Source organism: Chiroxiphia lanceolata, chromosome 2 (genome assembly GCF_009829145.1).
Source record: "Chiroxiphia lanceolata isolate bChiLan1 chromosome 2, bChiLan1.pri, whole genome shotgun sequence".
Classification (NCBI taxonomy): domain Eukaryota; kingdom Metazoa; phylum Chordata; class Aves; order Passeriformes; family Pipridae; genus Chiroxiphia; species Chiroxiphia lanceolata.
The window spans coordinates 16,019,587-16,041,260 of record NC_045638.1 but is presented as its reverse complement, the minus strand read 5'-3'; the positions used below and the strand labels follow the sequence as shown (position 1 = coordinate 16,041,260).

Genomic DNA, 21,674 nt, shown 5'->3' with positions numbered 1-21,674 from the left:
CTCAGAGCCGACCTGGGTGAAGTGAGCACACAAAGCAGAGAGCACTACACTGACCAAAAAGCACAGGGTGAGTAACAGCCTTCCCCAACCATCTCTGCTATCTTCATTCTTTCACTGCTCACATGTGCAGGCAGCCCCGTCTGACCAGCAGAGCCCCAGCAGTGTTAACAGCGGGAGAAGAGACTGGAATCTCTGGGACGTGCCCCGCCGCACACACGTGCCGCAGGGAGAACACAGGGAGCCCTGCGCTGTCCCGGATCCACACCGAGCTGTGCTGACAGACACGGCCCAAAGGCCCTGCTCAGAGCTCTTATGTTACTGGGGCTTAATGGTGTTGTGGGCATGTACATATATATTCATATATATATATAGTGTGTATAGTGTGCAGCGGGTGGGTGTCTATCATAACACAGAATCAAAGAATATACTGAGTTGGAAGGGGATCATCTCACTCATCGAGTCCGACTCCTGGCCCTGTGCAGGACACGCAAGAATCACATCATCACACTATATGCCTGAGAGCGTTGTCAAAATGCTTCTTGAACTCTGTCAGGCTTGGTGCTGTGGCCACTTCCCTGGGGAGCCTGTTCCAGTGCCCAACCACCCTTTGGATGAAAAACCTTTTCCTGATATCCAGCCTAAACCTCCCCTGACTCAGCTTCATATCGTTTCCTCAAGTCCTGTCACTGTTCACAAGCGTGAACAGATCGGAACTTGTCCCTCCGATTCTCCCCGTGAGGATGCTGAAGACCTCAATGAGATATATCCCCTCAGTGGGAGGGGATGGCCACGAACACATTACTATCATTATAAAGTACTACAATTTGCAGGCTCAGGCTCGCTGTATTTTCCACACGCTTTCCAGCGTGCATGTACACAAGCGACAGCGAGCACCGCCCGGATCCGCAGCGCCTCATCATTCCCCGCGCTCCTCCCCCGGCGGACACAGGAGATGCGGAGGGGAGGAGGCCGTGCGCCGGCTGGAAGGGGGATGTTCTCCCACCGGCCCCGTCGTGCCCCTCCTGCACCCAGCCCGCCGCCACCGGCCCCGGCAGCTCCCCCGCACCCCCCATCACAGCCCCATCGCACCGGGCGCCCCCGCCCCGACCAGGCGCCCCGGAGCGGCGGCCGCGCTCACCTGGTGGCAGAGGATGGTCCGCTGGACCAGGCGGGCGTAGCCGTCCAGGCGCACCCCTGAGTTGCTGCGGCTCCTCATCGCCCCACGGCCAGCCCGGCTGCCCGGCCCGGCTGCCTGGCCCGCCCGCTCCCCTCCCGGCCGCGATCGGGGCGGGGACAGCCGGAGATGGCGGCGGCGGCCTCTCCCCTCCTTCCCTGGGCGGTGGCGGGAGCGCCAGCCCGCCCTCACGGCGGGGCGGGGCGGGACCGGCCTCCTGTCCCCGGCAGCACCGGGCACCGCGGGGTGGTGGGGACCGAGGACCGAGCAGGGGAGAGGCCGTAACGCGACAAGGGACAAAAACATTTGTAAAAATGTGGCGTCTGTTAAAAACAAAGTCGATTTTATCCATCCTCTTCTAAGTTCGTAAAATAAAATTGAAAAGATCAGAATACTTATTGGAAGCTTTTTTCCTTTTTTCTCCCCCCCCCCCCCCCAGCCTTAAGAAACCCCACAGTTCCGAGATCTGATCCAATGAAGAACAAAAAAACAAACAAACAAACAAACAAAACAAAACAAAACAAAACAAAAAAAAGGGCAAAAAATCCAAGGCTTTATCAGGTGTTTTCACATCCCAGCCCAGCCCCAGCCTTGGCTTTCCCACTCAACAAAGAAACAAGACTTGCGAGATTTCTGAAGGAAAGGAACCTGCTATTCCCACAGGCATACCCGAGGGGCACTGAGGAGCTAGGCTTCTGACTTGATTTGCCCTTGCCTGACCGCAGTCTGCAGTTCCCTGACAGGAGCAAGGAGCAGGAATAAGGAATGTCAGGCAAATAGAACCAAGAAGTTTACAAACACAAACCACAATATGTGTTACGTACAGTTGCAAAATCTTCAGCACCTTCCCTCTGTGCTCCTGGCAATAGGAAGTAAAAGAGTGTGAAGTGTGGATGGGTGCAGAAGCACTGAACAGATGTTGCAGAGTAGCTGAAGGTGCAGGATTCACTCATTTCAGAAAGGACTTTTTTCCATTTTTTTTTCTCACGCGAAATTGCAGCATTAACAGATTTAATATTGTAACTTTTTCTTGCTGTGCTTCCTTCATTGACTATGTAACTGACAACCATGGTTGAGAGAACAGCATTCAAAGGAGATACGTTCCTTCAGCGAATATCAGACACACCCTGTAGGAAGGGACAGGGCATTACTTGAAGGTTCACCATCTCCATCTGCCAGAGCTGTGCTGTCCCAAGACCTGGACCAGTTCACTCCCCTTAACTCCACACCAGCTCCTTGCTTCAGGGCACTGCTTCTTACAGACACTGCCTGCACCGAGGGAACAGGTTTGCTGAGCAAGGTGATGCCAGTTGTACATGGCAGGTTGCTGTTTATCTATGACTAAGCTTAAAACCTCCTTACAGATGTCCCCAAGTTAGCTTTGCTAACCACGAGTTGATGCACAGAGTTTTACTCTGTGCTCTGGGAAGGAGTTGCATCTTTCCCCAAGCTCTGGGTGCCATGGCTAAACTCCTAGCAGTGCCCAACAGACAAAGTACCAAAAGGATACCATAACACCTAACGTGAAAAGGTATTTTCAGCTAGTTTAATGATGATGATTATTTACTGAGCTAAAATAATACCCTGGTGTGAGCGCAAAATTTTGCTACAATATGTGCGTGCTTTTAAGTGGAAAAGTCAGAAAGGGCTCCCCACCCCTAGGAATATATAATTTAAAAATTATTTAAAGAAGTCTAACATGTTTTAGTGTGCAAAAAATAGAAACAAAAGGAAGATTCCAAGCAGGTCAGTGACAGCAGAATATGTGTTTTCATAGGGAATTTAACTACTGAAGCCAAATGCAGCTGTGTGCTTTTGCTTATAGCATATTTGTGGGAGAGCTTCAGCAGACTTGGACAGGCATTGGCTGGACAGACTTACCATGGTTTTCTCTGCTAAAATCCAAATCTTCTAGAACTGTGAAAGGTAAAATATGTGAGAGACAATTAATGTAACAGCTAGGTCAGCATTTTCTCCAAGAGGTTAGTGCAGTTCATGTAATCTGAAGAACTGTAATACAGGCCAGTATTAATGACACATTCATCCAAAAGACAAAGTTTATATATTTTATGTGTTGTATTTGCTGCAAATTTATTACTTTTTTTTACAGTTGAAAATATAAATATAAGAACATTAAATACATTTACAAGAAACACTGCAAAGGCAATTAGCCAAATAGTTAAAGCATTCACAGAAATGCATTCCAGCTACTAGCATTCCAGGATGGGCTTTTATTAACATGCAGCTAAAACCTTGCGGATAAACACAACGAATACTTTAAATTCTCACATTAAAAACATATTCAGAGTAATCTTAGATATAGGTGACCGAAAGAACCCATGTGTTATCCACAGAACCACAAGAGGGTTTGAGTACTGAAGAGGTTCAATTGCTGAACTACAACAGAGCCCCAGATAGGAGGCATTTAGCTGATGCTTTTTGTTGAGAAGAGTGTTTTCAGAGCTCCCTGCTGAGTCCTCTGGGAAAGCAAAGGCCTTGCTCTCCTTCAACATGCATCTGCTTCACACATCCCCCTTTACAGGGTCTGTTACTCTGCAGTCAGGTGCCAGTTTGTTCTAGTTCTTGCCCCAGGAGCATCCAGCCTTTGACCAAGAACACAGATTAAAAAAGCAGTGGCCACAGCCACACACCTGTGTGAGGAAGATGAGATACAGCCAGGGCTCAGGCTAATTTCTGTTCAGGAAGAATCTTCACAATGTTGTATGGGCTTTCAGTTGTTTTGCATGAAGAGCAAAAATCCAGCCTTTATCAGGCAAATATCACAAGGGGAATGAAATTTTGCTTCAGCACTTACTGAGCAAGGGCTTCGGGATTTGGTTTGCCAACCAAGGGCCAAAGCACAAGCAGAAATACTCATTAGAATAGCCCAAGAGCTGCCCTTAAGAAACAGCCACACAATGAAGCAAACAATTTCTCAGCTACTAAACATAGCAGTTGGTACTTACTATTTCTATTTTTTTTCCCAAAAAGCCACAAACTTCTCTACTTTCATCATTGCAAATGAGAGATGGCAGTGTGTTTAATCTCTGGAACCACCACTCAAGACAAAAACTGACTCTGTTGAAATCAGTGGCAAAAATTCTGATGGGCTTACTCAAGCCACAACATAACTTAGTTGTATTTAATAACCCTCTGACTACTTTACTTATCACTCCCTCATTCATGGCACTCTAGCTGGATTATATTCAGTTTTTATCCCTCTCTGGTGTACTAAAAAGTTGCTAGAGGTTCAAGACTGATTGTGTTTGTTATTTACAGTTCTCCCTCTAGTGAATATATTCAAACCACTGTAAGTGATTCCACTTACTCAACAAAGTAACTTCTGTATCATTCTGTTAAAGTTAATTAACTAAAGAAAAATATGAACTTACAATAAAAGTTAAAAACAAAATACCAATTATTTTTCTATACATAGAAATATTTATATTACAAGAAATAAATATAAAAGTATCATTGAGATGCTTAAGGGTTGATATTTTTCTGTTTATGTACATCACTACAGAGTTTGCTACTACAATGTACAAAAAGTTGAGGACAGTGTAGCTAACATTTTGAAAGTTAACATCGTTTGTATGCACAAGTTGTAACTTTCTACATCTATACAATACTACTAAGCATTATAACCAGATAAACTTAATTGTAATGAAAAAAGTCTAAACAAAACTTTTGTTCAGATGTAAAAAAAAAACCTCAAAAAAACCATTCTGATGGAGAATCAAAATGGAAATGTGCCAGCTGTAATCTGACATCCAAGACCTTGTAAAAATAGTAGCTTCCTTTTTTTCCTTTAATAATTGTCTTTGTCAATCCACTGCATGGCTGCCTTGAAGTTCCAGTACCATATATTAAATAAAATCAGTTCTTGGTGTGCTCACATTATGTAAAACTGTTAAACTCTACTTCACACTGTAAAACAATGTGCTGTTTAAAAGGAAATCACATTTTCTCCATAGAATTTAAGCTTCCTCTTTTTGAAGTCCTTCTGAGTGAGATGTGGCTTTCTTGGCTGCCAGTATCATCCTTGTCTTGAAATACAAGTTGTTTGCCTGAAAAGTCATGGAGACACACATCACCATTCTGTACACTGAAAAGAACACCATTCTTCTCACTGGAAAGGTGGCCTGTTGAAACAAAAACAGTGCATCCCGCATGAGAAAGGTTCAGAATTAAGTCTCCCATGCTTTTTCAGTCACTGAAGAGAGTTCATAGACTCTCATTTTATCCCCGCAACAATTAAAAAAATGTGGATTTTTCAGTACTTATTTTGTATATAGTTCTCTGCGTGAAACCATGAGATTTGAGAGATGCACAATAGTGTCATAGGTTTTCTTGTTTTAAATAATAATTAAAAAAACCTGCTTGGAATTTTTTCCCTTTACCACTGCGGAAGAAAGGTGTTGAGCGAGGGAGGGAGAGGAGATGGCCAGAGTGAGCACATACAAAAGGACTGGCTAATACCCCCACATTCCAAGCTAATGGCTTCAGCAGACTGTAGGGGAAGGTGAGGTTTTGGTTTTTTTCTTCTGGGGACAGCACCTCACTTTTGCCCGGACTCAGGGACAGTGTGTGTGTGAAAAGAAAGAGCTCCGGGATTCATTTTGTTTTCGGCCAAGTCATCTAGCTGCCTTTGGACCCAGTTCGCCTTCGTTCCCTCACGCCCTGTTCTGCCCACGGCCCAGATTTGCCTCGGATTTCACGGGAGAAGCCGGTAGCATCTGCAGAGGAACTTTTGAGGGGAAAGGCTGTTCTTCCCCCCATACACACACACTCCTCCTTCTCCATGCCGGTGGCAGTTTACACCCATTGACGAGGAAGGGGAGTTCCAGCCAGAGCCTCTGACAGCGTGAGTCCACAGGAGGAATCCCCCTCTCCCTTCCGTGCGGTCCCACCGGAGCCCAGCCGAGCTCCCTGCTGGCCCTGGTTAGAACTGCGCCGAAAGGCGAAAACTACTTAATTGTATTCGGAGGCAGTTTGGGTGCGGGACTGCTGCTTGTTTTCTTTTGTTGTGTTACCTATACACGTATATTCTTTGGTAAAGAGATGTTATTTTTCTTTTCCATACCTTTTCAACTAGAGCCTCTTAATTTCGAAGTTATAATTACTTAGAGGGTGGAGGTTGGTTTTTCTCGTATCCCGCCCTCCTTAGCAAACACTTCTGTCTCATTAAACTGAGACAAATAGGATTCCATAGTTTTAAACAGTCAGGGTCACGAGTCTCAAAATATAAACCTTGACTTGGAATAAATATCACTAGATAAGATGCAAAATACTTCTTATTTTAGTTTTGCTTTATCAAGTGAAGTTTAAAAGGTTTCTCAGGTATGCCATGCATCTGAAAGAAGAAAGTGTTTGAGAAAACCAGGATATTTTTTTTTTCCTTTGAAAGGCATTCAATTTGCAGTATTTACTTCTGGAGGACAATCAGAATATGGCCTAGGTCCAATTATGGGTCAAAGTCATTTAGACTGGAGAGAATCTTACACGTTTAAGTGAATCTACAATGAACACGTATAATACCACTGGTGACTGAAGCCTTTTAATGAAATGCTCCACAAATGCTCAGTTCACTGGATAGAATCTCCTATCTCTATGCATCACATTCTAAATATTTTTTAATGAGAAATTGGATTTTTTTATTCTAAATATTTGTGTAAATGTTTCTGTTTGGATTTTTTTTTTAATTTAGTTATTAATTTAGGCAGCCATCAAGCACTTAAGCAGGCACAAATGTAAAAAGGGTAAGATGAGCAGAAGAGCTTTTTCATCAATTCAAATTGTAAAAAAACTGAAATGACAGAAAATAAACATACTTGCTGACCCTGAAATTGTTGTTTAACCCCCTGTGTGACTACAACTGTTTTATTTTAGGAGTGTTCAAAATAGCTGTGCCCTAATGTTAGGGCAAAATCTGGGAAGAAAATAAGGCTATTGTGTGAACGAATTTGGAGAGGTAGTTTCTCTTCCTCAGTGAGAAACCTGATGATATCAGGTATGCCATGTGATACCAAATGGCAGTTTCCCAAGCATGCAAATTGGTAACAGAAAAACTGAAACCAAGGAAGTATTAGAATGCCATGAAAAGATGAAGTTACACTGTCCAGTAGGCAAGCAAAGCCACATCCCAAATTTATCATGGTAAACCATTCAGTCCTCAATCTGGAATAGCATTTCAGTGGAAGCAGCGAGGCCAAAATCATAAAGTGTTTATAGCTCAGTGTATTTATGACATAGGTCTTAATTTCTAGAGTGTTTTCTTTTGGAGCTCACTTTTTAAAGTGAAGCATTACAATTTTATTTTGAAGTTCTGGCTGTGAGAGCAGGACAATCAGGTACAGCAAATTAGAAGGTCCCATGTTCCCAACACCAGTCAATTGCCTTTTGGAGGCATTTGCCAGCTCTTCTGAGATACGACTGTCCCATATTTGGAAGATTAGGGTAAGGAATTGCCTCAAAGAGTTTTGCTGTCCAAGCACAGGTTTAGCTATCTTCTCATGGAAGTCCTAAAGACCCAGAAGAATTATTTAGTCAAACTATGCAAGGAAGGTATCATACAACCCTCTTGACATGAGTGGATGCTGTGGTACACGGTTGACAGTATATTCAAAATATACAATAAAATACAGGAGAAAATGAAGTGGATCATCTGAGACGTCTGTGTTTGTGAGTGCACTGGAACAATATTCTGTAGCTGCTTTGTCTGAGAAGCCTTTGGCACCGGACACACAGACTGTCACACTGGAAAGATCTAATTATCTGAATAAACTGGGACAGAATTGGAGGGTGTCCCACAGAATTGGCATCACTCAATGGTTTAGATCATCAGTTTAGCATCTCATTCTAAAATGCTATCCAAAACAACAAAAACATTTTCCAGAAAGCCACAGCAGGACTATTCACTCAGTTGCTACAACAAAGTAGCTTAATAGAACATCTCTGTTATCTTTCTTTCTGTTGAGAAGAGCAGTCAAATGCTTATACACATAAGCATGTAAAATGCTTATACACCTATAGGGAGAGATGGATCTTTCATCAGAGTAATTAACATAGCTGGGGAAAAATGCCTATCAAGACATGCAAGCTTTTGTGCCTGAAAATTTCTCTCTTTGAGAGGTAATACCTCTACCTAAAATGTTACCTGACTTTACTGGTGAGAGTTACTGGATTCTGGTTCTTAACTGACCTGTTAGGTACAAAGTATGTTAATTATTGCATTGTGTGGTATCCAAATTAAGAGATTTTATAAACGAGTATGAAAAAAAAAAGGAACTAGTTTTACAAGCTCAGTTTGGAAAACTGTTCAGGGCATGTCCAAGTGCCATTTCCTGAAGTATTGTGATTTCTTTTCAATGTGCAGTTAGTACATTCAAAGGGACAGTAATCTATTAGGGGGTAGCACATATGAATTCCATAGCTTTTACTCTGTACATCTGAGAGGTTATCTGCTGAGATTATCCCATTGATTATCTGCTGTTTTCTGACAGCATAGACCAGGAAATGAGGGCAACCCCACCTCTCCGAGCATGTCCAACAAATTCATAATAAACATTCTAGCTGATGACATGACTTCTTAGCCTCAACTCTTAATCAATTGGGAAAGATACATCAGGCACACAGGAGTAGTGTCCTCTGAGATTTGCTCAAGTTTTTATCCATTACAGATTTTTAAGTTATTTTTCTCTTTGAAAAACTGATGGTCTTTTCTGAGAGCTCAAATCAGCAGCATGCCATGTACCCAGCAAGAGTGTGAAAAACTAGATTATGTCCACTGAAAAAAGATCACTTTTTAATAAGTACCTTCAGTGGTGATTCATATTTAGTTTTCTCAATAGACAAATAAGCCACACCAAATTGCAAGTGAAATTGAGTGGAGTGCTACATACACCTACCTGCATTTCAACTTATCAGGAACAGAGCAGAGGGTAGCAGATCAAAGGACAGTACTATGTCAGAACAGGAAGGATAGGTAATTTTACTTCTGAAGAATTGTTTCTTGCAACAAAGATGTTTCTGTTTGGCAAAAACATCCTTAAAAACCCCACAGGGCAAATAAAGGGCTATAGAGAAATTCAGTTTGAATGTTTTTTCTGTACCCAACGGTGGGGAAGCCCTCTCAGCAGTGCTCTCTTCACTGAGGTGATAAGTTATAGTCTCCATTTTCTCTTACTTCTCCTCTTATAAGCAGCTTCCATATGAGCACTCCATTAATTTTCTTCCTCATATTACCTCCTAATTGATTTCTTTCAGACTTTCAAGCTATATTATTATCCTATATTTATTTCTTCTTTAGGCAATATTTGTTCTAAAATGGTTTAAAATGTGAACTGTTTCAAAATGTGCTTGAAGTTTTTTGTCATGTATTCATCTGACAAGAAAAGTGTTATCAGCAGCTTCTGGTAAGTAATTGCTATAATAACAAATATTACCCACTAAATGATATATAAATTAAGAGTTCCCAGTGACTAGGAGAAACGGATATTTTACAACTTTGCCTGTAGTTCCCTAAAATGGAGGTGTGATATTATTTGTGAGGAAATCCTGAAATATTCTGACCCTGTACTTATGAGTAACACTTTGCCAGCACTTCCCTTTACATCAGCATAAAAGAGAATAGCACTTGTGTTTCAAGACAAGGAAAAAATAGCTTGAGAAAATGGCATTATACTTACCATTTCCATTTGCATGCACTGAATAATCATTATTCATTAGCAGTGTTGTAGAGTTAGTGGAGTTACTGTTTGATTGTAAGGAATTGGAAGAACTGGATACTCCTTGATTTACAGTCTGCTTCTTTAAACCATTAGTAGCAGTTCTACTCCAGTCTACAACAGACACGACACAGAAAATAGCACAATTCATACAAGCAATATATAAAAATATTGTTAATAATGCAACTGAATTAAAATAAAAGCAAGGTTTTATCCACTCTTCTCACATTATTCTAGACAGAATTATATTCTCCTAAGAATTCAATGATTCTTGATGTTTAAAATTATTTAAATATAGTTCCTTTTTCTCCTGTCCCTTTTGTTAATAAAAGTAGTTTTCCCAGGCTGTTTGTTACTGACAGCTATTCCAGGGCTTCCCCATGTGGGTTCCAGGGGCCTACCATGAGGGATACGACACCACCCCACCTCCGTGAGGTTTGACCCATCCCTTTCCTCTCCGGACACACACACATGTACCCCACCACAAGGTGCTTCCAACCCAAGAGTTACTGATCTGATGTCTAACATTCCACTCCATTGGGTTGGAACAACCACTAGGACCAGGTTTAACCATTTCTCATATTCTTGTAGAGGCAGCTGTGGTGCAAGCTAGTGGACAGAGGGAGAAAAAGGACGGGAGAAAGAGGAAAGTATGCAAGAAAGCACACAGTGGGCAGTTGTTATATCAATAACTATAAACTAGTTCTATCAATATAGAAACTCTGCTCTATGCAAATCACTCTCTCTCACCCAGTGGGTCCCGAACTGCAGCAAATCAGGATCCAGGGAAAGAGTTCAGAATCTGGTTATTGCAGTGGCCAGAGAACTTCTTCCACTTGTATCTGTGGACAGCATCCTTCTTTGGTGAGGTACAGCACTTTAAAGAATCTTTGCTTACTTAATAACAACACATTAGGCATTAGCTCAAACCAAATACCTATATCCTAGACTACTACTTTACCACTCTCATCCTTCCCACCAAGCAGGTTTCAGGGGCTATGTCAAGGTGTATCATGGGAAAGAGATATTCAGTAATACACAAAAATCTGGTTGCCACAGGGGAAACTGTTCTTACCAACTCAGTCTAACTTACAAAAAAACTTCAGTGGTTACTAAACTCAAAATCTTCACCTGTTTGCAGCTGGAGAAAACTTTTTGCTGCCACCAGCAGTCTTTGTTATCCCCTTCTCTCCCTCCCTCCAGGGGCTATCCACTCTGAGGAGGTAGGAACGGGTATACAATACTTTGGTTATTCTGAGCTATTGCACTTACTGTTTCAGAAAAGAAACAAAAACATTACAGCAAAACAAAACTTAAAGGCACAAAATGATTATGGTCTTATACTAGAGACTGCTTTTTGCTAACACAAAAAGGTGACACGTTTAGTCTTTTTACTTTACAGTCTCTAATTCTGTTGCAGCTATTTTCTGTTTCTAGAGTTGACTTTATTATTCTAGCATTTCCTGCTTGTAGATCTCTCAAGTGTGGGTAAATACAGAAATCAGAAAACATCTTGTTGGCACTTCCTTTCTTCTTTGGACACTTGTATGAGAGGAGAGAAAAGAAAACTTGGTCTTGCTGAGACCGGTCTTAAAAAGAGGGAACAATCCACTTGGAGTCAATTCTGTGTTCTCTGCCATGGGCATTGGTGGCTACCTATGCAACAATTCCTATTTGGCTTGCAATTCTTTTTCTGGCTCCTAGAGGCAAGGGATAGAAAGCTGAGGAACCAAATTTCCAATCATTCCTCTTAGAATCTAGCCAGGCTTTTCTTTTAAGGAGGTCTAATACCATAATATTCCTAGGGAAAGGACCCAATATCATTATTGCCTTAGTGGGGTAATCATCACCCAGTAACCAGCATTTCACTCGAGCCATCTGCTGCGGCCAACCACACCAGCAACATAAATCTGGTTTTTATCAGGGACTACCCCACATCTTTTTGCAGTTTTTTCATTCAAGGCAGAAATTTGGGCCCCTGTATCGACGGACGAGGTGGCAGGGGGACCATAAAGGACCAAGGTGAAAGGTTATTACCATATCTCCTTTGTTTTCAGTGAGCTTTCTGTTATGTTTCCATCTGTCGCCCCCTGCTCATTTACCAGGGAGTTTCTCAACTTTTCTGCTAATGAGGTTGTAGATACTTCCAACTTGCCAGGCACCGAAGTAGCATTGTTTCCTTTTTTATGGTTATCATTTGACTGTCTCCACATTTTTACAAGCATTTCTAAATACTGGTCTTGACTGTCTGTCCATCAGTTCTCAAGGGATAACCTCTTTTTCAATCCCTCATTCTACAATAGGCTCTTCAAGACTTTGCCTTCCCAGTTTCAGCCTCTAAATCGTGGAGGCTTTGCCCTTCACTCCATCCTACGGTCGTTTGAGTTTTCACTTCATTTGCAGCACTAATTATCTGTCTACTATAATTTATTAAGTCCTCGGCTATTTCCCCCCATGTAAGACCAGGTCCTGCCTGCAGCCCTCCTGCACAAGCAGCTCTAAGCCGATCTTGCAATTGTGTGGCATAAAGCTTTGATGAATTAGGTAGTCCTTCTATCAGGAGATTAAATTTGTCCAGATTGGCAAGCAACAACATAGGAGGGGACTGGTGAGGGACAAGCCACCTTAGATGTATTAATTGGAGGCAAGCAATTTTATGCTTTTAGTGAGTTTACTCAGTGTTGAGGTGGGCATAGCTCTCAAAGGGGTCCAGTCTTTCTACTCAATAAGCTGCTCTCTGGGTAAGGAATCAAGGTTTTTTTGCCATCAGGCATTGTTAGAAACATGTCCGGGCCCCAGAATCTGTATGTTTCTTCATCTGAAAGTTTTATCCTATTTCCACCTGTGAGCGAAACTCTCCAAATATACTCTGCTTCACTGTCTCTTGCATGCTTACTGTATTTCTTTTGCAATTTTAACAACTCTGTTGGGGAATAAGGTATCTTTTTAGTTGTTACCATGGGCTCTGCCTATCCATCTTCACCTTCATACACAAATCTAGTCTTCACAAGCGGACATAGTTTGGGTAGGAGGGGGAGCTTTTGCTTTACTGTATCAAAATTCTGCTTCAAAGAAATGGATTTCGCCTCCCAAGAGTCAAGAGACTTAACGTCACAGTTACGATACTCTGCTTCTTTAGCCAGGCTAGGGGATTTCATTTCATACCCCATTGCCCTACCCGGGTGGGAAGTTTGGCATTATGGTTAACATATCTTGCCTCCTTAGCCAGGCTTGAGTCACTTTCCATCCCCCCACTCAGGTGGGCAACTTGCAACTACAACTCTTTTTCTCTCTCACAGGACTCGTTCAACTTGTCACATTTTCAACCAATCTCTTTTCAGCATTCAACCATACCTCCGCCTTTTGATGAGCTAACCTCTCAGCTTTCACAGCCACTCTCAGCGAAGGACTCATTCTGTTTTTGATTGTGCAGATTAGTAACAAATCTCTCTCTCTGAGTAGCCATCAGCACAAGTCTCAGCAAAGAACAAAGTCTTTCTTTTACCACATCTCTTTTTCTTCTGTCTTGCCAGTTCTTTTATTTTCTTAGAGACTAACTTGGGATCATGCCAGTTTTCCTCAACCCATCTTTCTTTCTTTCTCTGGGACTAGGTATGCCTCATAATCTCTTAATAGCTCAGCAAGGGGGGAACAGTTTAGGTTCTTTTTACCTTCCACGTGGCTGCTGGCTACTGACATGGTTTGTCTCTTTGTTTGCAACTTGCAATTATTCCCAAACAAAAAAAACCCTTCTTTTCCTCTAAAGGTAAACCCTGCTCGATGTGCCAAAGATGTAACACTCCACCCCCAGGAGCTGCAAGCTCACAGGCTCAGCTAAGAGTTTTACTTTTATATATATATATATATATATATAAGGTTCTTTAATACCTCGAGATAGCATCAAGAGAATAAGCTACAGACTTGTTCCCAAGAGGTATTTTTTATTAATAATTTAGGGGAGAAAATAAGGGAACTTTGCAAAAGTTCAATAGGGCACCACACAAGCTAAGCGAAAATGTTCCACCACAGTACTGACCCAGCACATACTATTCCACACCATTTAAATCAAAATCCAATGTCTCCACATCTAAGTCAAAATCCAATCCCTCGAGCTCCAAGCCACCCAAAGCATCAAGAAAGTAGCAAAGAAAGAGAAGCAGAGGGAGCAAGAAGAGAGAAGAAGAAAGGGGGAAAGACAAATTGTATAGCTACCATTGGAACCTTGTGGAAGACCAGCTCTCACATGTCCAGATGGCAGGGCTGTCACACATGGCAAACATATGCCTTTGATTTTATCTGCTCTGGTCCCTACGGCCACCCCCTCCAGGCGGGGTCTCTGACCCACGGGGCGCTGTGGGGTCCCAGGCCAGGGTGAGGGACAGTGTTCTCACTGTCCCTGCCAATCTGAGCCTGGCTTAGGGGTTATGGTTTTCCCAGGCTGTTTGTGACTGACTGGGACTTCCCCATGTGGGTTCCAGGGTCCTGTCATGCCACCTCACCTCACCCGTCCCTTCCCTGCCCCCCCCCCTCCACACACACATACCCCCCAAAAGGTGATTCCAACCCAATAATAACTGATCTGGCATCTAACATATGGAAGCATGTAAGAACTGTATCACCTACCACTCTTAAAAACTATAATTTGGGAGGTTTATTATACCTTGGATAATAAATTAGAACTGCAACTGCAGCAACATGATTGATTTTTTTTTTGAAGTATTACAAAATACTAGGAATTAGCACTGCGTGTAAGTATTCAGAAGTAAAACAAACAAACAAACAAAAAATCATATTTACCAGAGTTTTCAGCTAGCCTGAATTTCCCACAACAGAGATATCTTCTCCACTGTTTACGGACGTTCTCCTTTGTTACACAATAGAAGATGAAAATGAAGAACCCTGCAAAGCAATAACATTAGAGAATATTGCAAAATTTGCTTTTACTCCTTCTTAATGAACTGTGTTTTGGTTTTTTTTCATTTCTTTTAAATTTGTAATCAAAAGTAATGACATCTTTGGTGAAAAAGTTTACAACTCTGAACACTGCAGAGTACTTATTCCATACATACCTTAGAGGAATCATACACACAAATGCAAAAACAACGAATACAACCAAATCCACAAGGTACATAAAGTTTCCTTCTATCAAATAAAAAGGGGAAAATTCTGTTGATCCTGAAATTTACTTAATGCTTTTGGAAAAGAATTGAAAGCAATGTCAACCAGAGGATGTGATATGACACTGTCAGGCTGTGCAGCTTTCAGCACATGGTGTGACACTGTCATATCTTCTATTAGAAGCTAACCTGTTACCAGAAAAATAACTTGTATTTAAAATACTCATCAATGAGACCCCCTCTACCACAATTTCAAAGTCAAATATTTTCTAGAAGGGATGGTGCTCATGCCGTCTCTTGCCAGTGCCATATTACAGATTCTTTGTCTGCTTCTCTAACTGATTCTACTAAGTGACATAGGGTAGCATCTAACTTCCCCTCCTTAAAAGCCCATCACCATTGTCCATCTGCAGTATTTCCCTGAGAACAGACCAGTTAGGTTTACAGTGAATAGAAAATAGCTTGAGATAAAACTAAATGATCAGACTGGTGTAGACACGCATGTACATTATGTTTACACTGCTTTTCGGGTAAATTAAGCATATAAAAGTCCATTGGAAAAGATTACTCACATCTTTCTTTGCTAAAGTATCCTAACTTTAGTTTTTAGGATTAGTTTTTGAACGTAACTAAGTGTTGTTCTTTACCAAACAGTTCTATGTCACTTTCAAATATTTTGAAACAGTTTTGAAACACCAGTATAAGCTTAATTCAATTAATACAATTTATGCACCTTTATTTATGCACTTCCAATATCAAAACTTGCCTACCACATAACTTGAAACTGGTAAACAGGGAACTTAGTTTCATGTAACAGATTATTCTGACCACACAGAATCTTGTCTTGTGTTAGGTCAACGCAATCCTGTGCAAGACCTTGGAAAATGTGGGTCCAGCCCCTCACGTTACCAAAGGGTAAGCTACTCAAAAATCAACACAATAATAGGGTAGAGGTATATACACTGAATCACAATTTTCATTGCTTTAGTCTCTCTGGGAAATCACCCACCCAGTCATCTAAGTGCCATTTAAGCAAAAGTTCAGATCCAAACTTCAGCAGAGTAATTCAGGTATACTTAGATGTTTAGATGTTGCAGCCTTGCCTGTCTCAATGGCCCTTTGCTGAATGTCACACCGCCCCTCTAAGCCTTAGGAGAAGTGGAGAAATGATACAGTTTTCACTAGATTTATTGCATTATAATGTGAACACTTACAGTAACTGAGTATTCACAATTGATCTGTTGACTAGAGAGGCACAGTCACTTCTAGTGATGTCTGGTTTGCATACTTTTTAAATTACAATATTTATAAATATAAATATACTATACCTATAAATGTTATCTAGCTTTCCTGTACCTTACCATAACAAAACTGCAATATAATATTACAGTAAAGCAGTATCATCTCTAATATAATTATCATGTTCAAGCACATATTAAAGTTAAATTTTTATTGTTGAATCATGAAAATGACATTTCCAAATATTTTGTTTGTTATATTATATGCAAGTGGCTGTCACATGAAGGATAAAACTTACCTTGCAAAGTGTTGAAAATGGTAAAGAGGTAAGTAAATACCTCATTTACTGTGAAGAAAGCAAATCCCCAAGTAATTCCCAACAAGAACGTAAGGCCAGCAACACTCCTAAGGTCTTGAATACTTGTTTTCCTTTGAGCACCGAGTTGTTTTTTCTTTTTGATACGACAGAGCTGGATCAGCACAACAATGAACATGCTGATATTGATCAGGAATATCAGGCAAAAATATCCCACAGCAGTAATATAGAAGACAATTCTATTTTTAATCCAGCAGCTAGAACAAAAGAACAGTCTGTCAACCATTATGAGAAAGAGAAATTAAGTAAAATAAACAGGAAATAAACATGTAATTTGTTGCACGTGCAAATCACTTTTGCCTTTTTAGAAAAGTTCTTCTAGTCAAAGGGTATGAGCCTTCCTACAGGAAATAACCATAAAACACATGATATACTATAGAGCTGTATCATTTCAAAGCACTACCACTGCTTCCTTCCCTTCCCCACCTTTACTTTAAAGAAAACCCAATTCTGTAGGACCTCCCTCCCCCCACCCCAAAGCACGTCCCTTTAACTCACAATTCATCAGGTCCATTTATTGAAACCTTTCCAGTGGTTATAAGTCCATAATTATCCGGTGATATTGCCAACACAATGGACACAACCAATGCTGGTAACCCTGAAATATTATGAGCAAACACAAAAGTGAAAATCCTGACAAAGACGGTATTATGAGGACTTGAAGTTATATTTTTCTATGAAATCTTCAACTTGTTTATTAAATTCATCTGCTGAATTCTGTTAACTACTAGCTGTCTGAAAAAATCTAAAAACTGCAGCTTTCAAACTGCTCAGGAGAACAACTTGCAAAGAAACAAGAGGAGTTCTCCACATCTAGCTCCAAAACTTTCTGAATAAGCCAACAAATGCCATTAAACTGATTTAAAATATCGATTACCAGATACTCGATTTTCTTTCTTATGTATGTTCTAAGAAAACAATTCCATTCATTTTAGTGCCTTGACTCGAGTTTACTCAAATGGCCAGAGACAACAATCAGGTCCAGGACTTCTTCATCCTCTGTCCAATTAGATCTGTTTTGCTGCTTTTTGTCAGCAACAGTGCTATCCCAGAAATGCAGTATATATACTTATTGGCATTTATTCTTCCAATACAACTCACACCTGGTAAATGGAAATGGAAGTATGCCCATTAAAAATTGTTTCTATCGTATTAGCACAAAGAAAATTCATTATCAATTTGCATTGCAGAAGCCTCAGTTCTGCAGCTGGGAGGCTGTCCATACCTCAGTAAGGTGGAACATACAGGATCAGGTTCACTGATAATGAATACCTGGTCACTGCAAGGTCATAACATTCAATGATTGCTTAATTTTCATTTCTGAACTGTGTCACATTCACTAATATACTTGGTAAGAGGAATTATCTACTTAGCATACAAAAGGGAAAAAAATTACATACCCCAGCCAACAACACAGAATTTAAGAATGTATTTCCGTACATAGGTATTAAAGACTTTCACAAGGGCCAGATACATGTGGAAAGCTTCCAGGCCCATCCAGGTGAAGGAAACCAGGAGGAAATAGTGTAGAAATACTGCAACTGCAATGCATAGGCCTCGTGTATCATACAGTGCAATCCATGAGTCAAGGAGGAAAACTAAGTTGAGCAGAAGTAATGCAGCACAGAGCTGAATAAGTATTTTGGAGGGGTAGTCTCTCCGGATTTTCCTAAAAAAAAGCACATCAGTGTCATGACATCAATTGTCCATGGATCCCTGGCTTATTTCCTCTCTTGCAGTCCTTAGAGCACAAATGCCTAGAAAAAAAATATGTTTTCATTCATATATAATGCTTCATATATTGGATTTATAAATGGAGAGAATAATTTACAAAATATTTTCAAATTAGAGGCCTGTATGGATAAAGTTTTTCAGAAAAAGTTACATAAATACAAACAATAACTAGGAGTCTTTGAGTTTAGTACCATGGTTATTTTTTTTTTACATGGTATGTTGGACTTCTTGTTACAGTGTTTCCAAAACCCAAAATGTGACTGTTCTTTATCATTATACTAGATTAGGCTTTTGACTGGGCTTCTAAAGCTTTGATAGAGACAAGTCTTTAGTGACAGAATAATCAGAGAATAAACAAAGAATACAAATGCATTTCAAATGCTATGATTCTGCACTGCTTTCTATATGTTGTATGTTAAACACATTCCTTCACACTTCTATTATGATAATCCATTATAAAATATGTCAGAGTGCTACTTCTTCACTTCTGACTACATAGAGTTTCATGATAATTCACTTGTTTATAAGATTAACATTCCTGAAGACTGAATCAACACCTTCTTGGTAAACTGGCCAAATTTGTGCATTATTAATGGAGACAGAATCCATAACTGTTGGAAAGGACTTTGCAATGAAGAGTACAATCAATCATAATTGAAGAATAATGGGAGCTTAGTTGAACAGCTACTTACTCAAAAGCTAAGTAGGTCACAAGAGTAACAGAAAGAAAAATTGCAGAGAGGCCACAGCCTATGTAGGATATAAAAGTCAGTACCAATTCTTGTGTGGGATTCAAAGGAGTACTTCCATACAAGTTCTAAAACAGAAACAGAAGTTAATTTCAGAGAACATATTTATTAAATGGAAAAAGGTCAAAAAAATCCCAAATGCATATTTCCCTCTGCAATTGAAAAAAAAAAGTAAACATTCTTTTCATCATGGATTTTATAAAAGGTTAACTGAAAAACAAAAAAGCCAATCTAGTCCTGTAAAGAGAAGGGAGTTGGACTCCATGATCTTTATGAGTCCCTTCCAACTCGAGATATTACTCTATGATTCTGTGATTCTAATTGTGAAAACCCCTTTGATTAAAAACTTGGTTTAAATTTGATTTCTCCTAAATTTTATTTCCTAGAACATAAAAAACTGCCTAAATGTAAAAGCTGCAGCTTAGGAATTTTTTTACTCCAGTGGAACTCACGGATTCCTATTCAGCCAGTAGCTGAAGCATGTGTCTAACCAAATATGTACTGACACTGAAGTGAATAGAACCTGAGTATTATTTCATAGGTAGTATGTGCTTATTCTGTCCTCATTCGCTTAAGACAACACCCGCTTAAATGTGTTCTTGAACCAGGGTAAAATTGTATAATTTTTGAAAATAATTACCATCAAAACAGCAAAACTTGTGAGGTGGTTGCATGAACAGACTGTTTCATTTACTCTGCTTTCTTTAACTATGCAACCTTCATGTGACCAGCCTCCATGTCCACCTGTTAAAGAAAGCAGCTTTGTTATTCGTAAAAGGCTTTATTTATATTAACATGGGTTAACATAGTTAAAACAACACAGTATCTTGGGTGATCTACAGTACTTACCATTTTTATTAAAGTCCCAAAAAACACATCTAACTGTTGAATTATCCTGTTCAGGAGGTAAAAAGGAAAAAAAATTACAAACTATAGGTTTAGGATCAAATGATTTATGAATTATCTACAAAATGCAGGCAAGAATAAATATTGTATACAGGAAATATGCCTGTTTTACATGAACAAAAAATTAATGTAGGTGCATAGAATGGATTAATATTGCAAAGTGCAGGCAAAAATATGCTGAACAAATTTGAAGTCACCATATGGGAACTAGCTCTCATGCTTATGCAAAGATTCTGTTCCTGGTAGAACATTCTGAATGCTCTTTCATTGTCTTCCCACACTACACAAATTCTTGGAATTTCTCATCCTTCTTGATTTTGTAAGTATTGAGGGCATGACCACACATAAAAGGAAAAACCTTTTCATTTGCAAAAGTTTGATCATGTTCTATTACTGTGTTGTTAAATGTTAACATATAGATTTCCCTCCACTCATGGGAATTCTAAAAATAGTAGAAGGAATTTACCATTCTGCTATAAATACTAATACTTCTATGGTTATGTCTCAAAACTATACGAGTAAACACTACACTAAGCCAGCTCCTGAAAAAAGCATCAAGTGCATTAGTGGAATCCCTACATTTTTCAGTTTATAATAATTTAGTATTTTAAACTCTGTTAAGATTTGGGATGGAAGACTTTAATCCTTGATGCTCATTTAAGAAAGAGATGGTGTGTATGAGTCCTAATACTTCCAGATGACACAATCTTGTGTTTCAGTTCCCCTAAGAAAAAAATCTATATTATTTTCTGGCCATGCAGAACCTACAGTTGTCATCACTGCAGCATCTTCCAAAGAAACCCAGGGGTTTCCATCTAAGAGTTTTTATTCTTTGTAGAAAAAAACAGAAGTGTAAGCAAAAAGGATAAAAGCTGGATGGTTGGGTGATAGAACAAAATTACCTGAAATAATTTGAGAACCAAAATTTATACCAGTAGTAAATAAGCAAAGATGAATGATTTTAACTGTCCGGATGAAGATGAAATGTCCACACTAATAAAGAAAAACCTATTCATATGTATTCTTAGTACCCTACTTCCTCTACAACAGCTTCAGTGGAGGCAACGAAACTGTACTTTAAGTCTGTCAAAATGTAAATCATACCTGATTAGGCCTGATATTCTGTAAAGTGACAGTAACATTTGCCTTTGAGTTGCGAATTGTGAGATTGGCAACACTTGATGATATAACATTGCTGATTAAAGATGCATTCTTCAAGGACAGATCCTGGAAGGCCAAAAAAATATCCAGTTTTAAAATCTTAAAGGAAGCAATACTAGAGTACAGCACCCACAAGTTGGGTTCCTATGCAGAGTAAGCTCTGGACAAAAAACAATTACTTTTTAAATCAGAACTTTTAAAATGTGTTTTGTGTGGAAAAAATCTATTCATATTTTATTTTGCACTAGGCATGAGTTTGAAACCCTTAGTTACAGAGGACCAAAAAAATACCTGGAACACAGTGGTCTTTTTAAAGAAGTTGAATATAATTCTAGAAGCCAAGTCCAATTCTTCAGTGGGTAAATTTGTCAGCAATGATGAAGGAAGTGTAATTGATCCGAGATTATTTAAATCATTAATGGCCTGAGCTCCTAGAGAGATCTGAAAAATAAATGCCAGAATTATGCTTCATTTCAGTCTCCAAATAAATAA

The 21,674-nt window shown here is 39.8% G+C and overlaps 2 protein-coding genes across 11 annotated transcripts in view; both read right to left on the bottom strand.

Moving 5' to 3' along the window:
* Positions 1 to 1,279, bottom strand: part of PHKA2 (phosphorylase kinase regulatory subunit alpha 2) — a 48,227-nt gene extending 46,948 nt beyond the window's left edge. For both annotated transcript variants that reach the window (XM_032677927.1, XM_032677928.1), the window contains exon 1: positions 1,139 to 1,279. In XM_032677927.1, the coding sequence (XP_032533818.1) occupies positions 1,139 to 1,216 (78 nt within the window). In that variant the 5' untranslated portion in view covers positions 1,217 to 1,279. The remainder of the gene's footprint in view (positions 1 to 1,138) is intronic.
* A 3,524-nt stretch (positions 1,280 to 4,803) lies between these two features.
* Positions 4,804 to 21,674, bottom strand: part of ADGRG2 (adhesion G protein-coupled receptor G2) — a 64,086-nt gene continuing 47,215 nt past the window's right edge. For 7 of the 9 annotated variants that reach the window (XM_032680247.1, XM_032680246.1, XM_032680245.1 and 4 more), the window contains 11 exons: positions 21,474 to 21,623; positions 21,126 to 21,248; positions 19,965 to 20,010; positions 19,756 to 19,859; positions 19,059 to 19,183; positions 18,033 to 18,301; positions 17,131 to 17,230; positions 16,555 to 16,829; positions 14,698 to 14,799; positions 9,862 to 10,014; positions 4,804 to 5,316 (listed from right to left, as the gene is read on the bottom strand). In XM_032680247.1, the coding sequence (XP_032536138.1) occupies positions 5,132 to 5,316; positions 9,862 to 10,014; positions 14,698 to 14,799; positions 16,555 to 16,829; positions 17,131 to 17,230; positions 18,033 to 18,301; positions 19,059 to 19,183; positions 19,756 to 19,859; positions 19,965 to 20,010; positions 21,126 to 21,248; positions 21,474 to 21,623 (1,632 nt within the window). In that variant the 3' untranslated portion in view covers positions 4,804 to 5,131. Of the gene's footprint in view, positions 5,317 to 9,861; positions 10,015 to 10,650; positions 10,743 to 14,697; positions 14,800 to 16,554; positions 16,830 to 17,130; positions 17,231 to 18,032; positions 18,302 to 19,058; positions 19,184 to 19,755; positions 19,860 to 19,964; positions 20,011 to 21,125; positions 21,249 to 21,473; positions 21,624 to 21,674 lie in introns of those variants that run through there. The other 2 variants (XM_032680251.1, XM_032680252.1) reach the window with 2 other exon arrangements.